This window comes from Ipomoea triloba, chromosome 15 (assembly GCF_003576645.1).
Source record: "Ipomoea triloba cultivar NCNSP0323 chromosome 15, ASM357664v1".
NCBI classification, from domain to species: Eukaryota; Viridiplantae; Streptophyta; class Magnoliopsida; order Solanales; family Convolvulaceae; genus Ipomoea; species Ipomoea triloba.
The window spans coordinates 10,004,807-10,009,548 of record NC_044930.1 but is presented as its reverse complement, the minus strand read 5'-3'; the positions used below and the strand labels follow the sequence as shown (position 1 = coordinate 10,009,548).

Genomic DNA, 4,742 nt, shown 5'->3' with positions numbered 1-4,742 from the left:
TTCAGTGAGATAGGGGTGGAGGTGAGTCGAGCAGTAGATGTAACATTCTCAACCGGTTTTCATCCCTACCACTATCGCAAAGTCTCGTACAGGCTAAAAAAAAAAAAAAGTATGACCAAGAGAATACCAAAAAACTATCTTGTTTTGTTTTGTTTTTACACTATCTTGTAATTAAATATCAATGTTATACTAAAAAATAATGTTATATATTTATTAGCAAATATTATGTTAAGTACATGGAATTTTAAAAAAAAAACAATTTGAAGCCAATCATATAAACTATTAAAAATGTCAATATAGAGTAATAGAATATTGTGACACACTTCATTGAAGCACTTGATGATATCCAACCAAAACAATATTATAGGACTTAGATAGATTAACATATGACAACAACTAGCTAGAGATCATATCTGAAAGCAGACAGTACTTGGGAGGTGGTTTCTGAATCGGCAACAAACCAAAACACTTCTTTAACAGTACTCTATGTCTGAAGTATTCTCATTGGGAGAGAAGCCAGCTGCAAAAGTTAGTAAACACACATCACAGTATGTTCCTTCATGCATCGGTCTACACTAATGCATTACCAAACAAAAATAGACCATATATAGTTGTAAATTGCTAGTGTAATAAGATTACTTACCATTGGCATGCAAAGCTAGTTCCTTCTTCTTCTTCCTGTTTTTTATCTTCTTTGTTTGAGCTTCATTACTAATTTGTATCCTTCTTCTTCAATAAACCTTGTAATGAATTCTAACTTTCCAGTTAGGAGCATGAGACTTCCCACGAATAATCCAAAAAGAATGCCACAACCGTACCCCATTGCCACAACTTTTACTGTACACCCACTCAGAAAACTCGAATCGTCTTCTTGGTGGAGCTTCTTTGATGCAGGAAGTTGCGGTGTAATGTCATTCTCACAACCTCGTGATGACAAAGGTTTTCCTTTCAATCCATCATTCCCTTTATATGAATTTGCTTCAAATGTATTGAATTGTTTGCCTTGAGGTATGCATCCCACAAGCTTATTATGTGAGAGATTCAACACTTCAAGAGATGAAATACTTGTCAATTGCCCAGGGATTGCTCCACCAATTTGATTTGAAGAAAGGTCCAAGGATTCAAGCACAGATAAATTTCCAAGAGACGCGGGGATGAGGCCGGTGAACATGTTATGCGACAAATTTAATTCACGTAGTGCAAGAAGATCTCCGATGCTATTTGGAATATGGCCTTCAAATTTGTTGCAGGAGAGATCAATAGTAGTAAACGTGATTAGTATTTTAACAATATCACGCTCTTGTCCTTTCATTCCTATCACTAATGAATCTTGGTAATAGTAGTTCTGCTTTAGGTACATTTCTCCTTTTGGTATTCTATCTTCATCTTCATTTGCCATTGCTTTAAAAATCTTAAAAAGCATTGTAGGCAAATCTCCTATGAATTCATTGTATGAGATGTCAAAGACACGAAGTTGAGGAAACATGTATCCTTTGATACCCGTGCTTTCTATGAAACCGTTCAACTTGTTAAATCTCAAGCTCAGAACCTTTAGATTTGGAAGGACTCCTAACCACATTGGAAGCGTACCATTCAAGTTGTTGTGTCCAAGATCAAGAACTTCCAACTCTTTACAATTGATTAAAGATCGTGGCAATGTTCTCTCTAATTGATTTTCACGCAAGTTAAGGCTCTTCAAAGAGTTGCCCAATGTTGGAATTGGCCCATGAAATTGATTCTTGTGCAAATCTAACACATAGAGACTAATGTTTCCTAAACATTGAGGTATTGGCCCTGATAATGAATTGTTTGCCAAAGCCAAAATTTTGAGAGAATGTATATTGCAAATGATGGAAGAGATAAGATCCTCATTCTCAGACAAAAGTGTTCCAGTGAGATTGTTTGTAGAAAGGAGTAAGCTTGAGAGGCTTGTTAGGTTTGCAATTGTTGGAGGTATTGAACCATAAAGGTTATTTTTAGACATATCTAAAAAATATAAATTCTGCAGGTTTCCTATATGAGTTGGAATGTTTCCCGAAAATTGATTTGAATCCAAGAAAAGGCATACAAGATTGGTTAGCAAGCCAATTTCTGATGGAATACTCCCATTGAATGAATTGTTCTGAAGGTGCAAAGATGTTAGCTCGGTCCAATTGGAAAAAAAATTTGGTGAAATATTACCAGAAAGAAAATTATTTGATAAATTCAACTTAGACAACTTTGTCAAAGATGACAATGACGAAGGCAACGCTCCAAAGAGTGAATTGAAACTCAGATCTAAGCCAGTGAGGTTAGTGCAACGACCAAGCTCAAAAGGAATACTTGAATTGAACTCATTATTCGAAATATACAAGACTTGAAGATTTTGAAGTTGGCCTATAGAAGATGGGATTTCTCCCTTAAAATAATTGGACCACAAATCAAGGACTTTGAGGTTGGACAACTTGCCAATGTTAGATGATAAAGGTCCTGAAAAGTTATTGTCAATAAGATAGAGATACTCAAGTTTCTCCAAAGTGGTGAACAATGACTCAGGGATTGATCCATTCAAATAGTTTCGAGACAAATCAAGATGAGTTATATTCCTACAATCCAGTATGAAATCAGGGAACCTTGGCCCAAATTTATTCCCAGCGAAACTGAGATGTCTCAGCACAGGAAAACTCTTAACTCTAGACCAATTATCTGGAGCTTCCAAGTAAGAATTTGATCCAAGGTCCAGAAACCATACCTTCTGAAGATTTCCAATCTGATATGGAACAACACCACTAATATTGTTGTGGTAAAGGGAGAGGTACTGAAGCTCCCTCAACTTCCCAATCTGTGGCGGTATGCTTCCATCAAACCTATTGTTGCTCAAGTCCAAGAAGACCAAGTTGGACAGATCACCAATGGTGGGTGGGATTGATCCATTGAACTTGTTTCCACTGACGCTGAAACGAGTGAGGCTGGGAAAAGAAGTAAAATTGAGGTGGTGAAGAGTACCACAGAGATCTGCATTAGGAAGATTGATCTCAGAAACAGAAGCTCCACCGCTATTGTAGACAATACCCGTCCAATGAAAGTGACAATAATTACAATGTGAATAATCTCATTCTCTAAACCACAATAATAGTTTAGATTTTTTGAATGAAGAGGTTATAAAAGTCTTCGTCCTTTGGGGAGGGACTTCCTCCATGGTGGTGCTCATCTGATCTAGATCTCGGACAAAGACCACCATAAAAGTCTTTTGTCCAAATTTTTGGGCACAGACCACCATGATAGTTTCCCTCCAAATCTGGACGAAGAAAAAATATTCTATAAATTTAAGCATAAGGTTTATAGAGTTTAAATAAAGAAAAAAATAGATAGATTTTCCAGAGACAAAGCACTCATAGGGCATTTGATTGGAGGGAATGAATTAAATTATGTAGGAAATGAATTGTAATTTCATGGGAAATGAATAATGTGAAAATAAAGTAGAGTTTAAATTCCAGTGTTTGATATACATAGGAATTAAAAGAAAATAAGTAGTATAAAGTCTAAAATGCTTATTGTTGATGAATTAAATTATGTAAGAAATGAATTGTAATTTCATGGGAAATGAATAATGTGGAAATAAAGTAGAGTTTAAATTCCAGTGTTTGATATACATAGGAATTAAAAGAAAATAAGTAGTATAAAGTCTAAAATGCTTATTGTTGTTGTTGTAGTAGTTATTATTATTATTATTATTATTATTATTATTATTATTATTAATCATCTTATAGGACAAGTATCTCTTGGTCCCATTTGCATATTCAAACACCCAAAAAAATATAACATATTAAATTCAAAATTTTGTTCTTCAAAATGTAGCAAATATGCTATATGCACATAAAATTTAAATACTTGAGTTTTGAGAAAACATATTTGATTAAGGTTGGCCTAAAATGATTATTTTTTAGGAACGACGTTCTCTTTGACCGTAGTCAAAGAACAATACACGCCATCATCTAGAAGGGAAGGTGGCATTAATTTTAGGTTTAGAAAAGGGAGGGGTAATTTTGTCTTAAGATTCTCTTTTTTTCTTCCTAAAATCCACGGAATTAAAATTCCGGGGGAGGGGGGAGGGCATGGGATTCTAATTCCATGAAAATGAGGGAATTGCAATTCCGTGCAGTATGAAATTCAAATTAAGTGGGAATGGAATTTAGGAATTTAGTTGCCTTTGGAATTAGGTAGGAATTAATTGGGAATGGAATTCAAATTCCCTCCAACCAAGCGCCTTGTCATAGTTGTTGGTAGAAAGAAAGTTTAGATATCTTGGGGTTGAGGAAACGACGGATGTATTTTAACTATTTATATTTGAGAGAGAAAAATCATCCAAAAGTCTTAAAATAAACAAGTCTGTAAAAGAAAGTATGTATAAATAGATACTACGTATTATATTGTAACAGAGTCAATAGTGTTAAAAAAAACAAGTCAGTAAAAGTTCATAATTTTTTTTGAATACCACCCGACTCTTAAAAACTCTTTAATATCACCCGACTTTTAAAGACTCTTAATCGAATATCGATTGACTTTTAAAGACTCCCTAAAAGTTTGAATTAAATAATGCTTCTAGAAGGAATTACAATTCCATTCCCACTCAATTCTCACATAATTCCGAATGCAACAAAATTCCTTCGTTTGTTTGGAGGGAATTGCAATTCCACAGCATTGGAATTCCCTCATTTTCATGGAATTAGAGTCCCATGCTCCCCCCCCCCCCCCCCCCCCCC

The 4,742-nt window shown here is 34.9% G+C and overlaps 1 protein-coding gene across 1 annotated transcript in view; it reads right to left on the bottom strand.

Annotated features, from left to right (window-relative positions):
- Positions 1-242: 242 nt before the first annotated feature.
- The window catches only part of LOC116005663 (receptor-like protein 43), a 14,918-nt gene continuing 10,418 nt past the window's right edge, over positions 243-4,742 (bottom strand). The window contains exons 2-3 of the mRNA XM_031245908.1: positions 644-3,035; positions 243-520 (exon numbers count right to left, since the gene is read on the bottom strand). Of these exons, the coding sequence (XP_031101768.1) occupies positions 686-3,035 (2,350 nt within the window). The 3' untranslated portion in view covers positions 243-520; positions 644-685. The remainder of the gene's footprint in view (positions 521-643; positions 3,036-4,742) is intronic.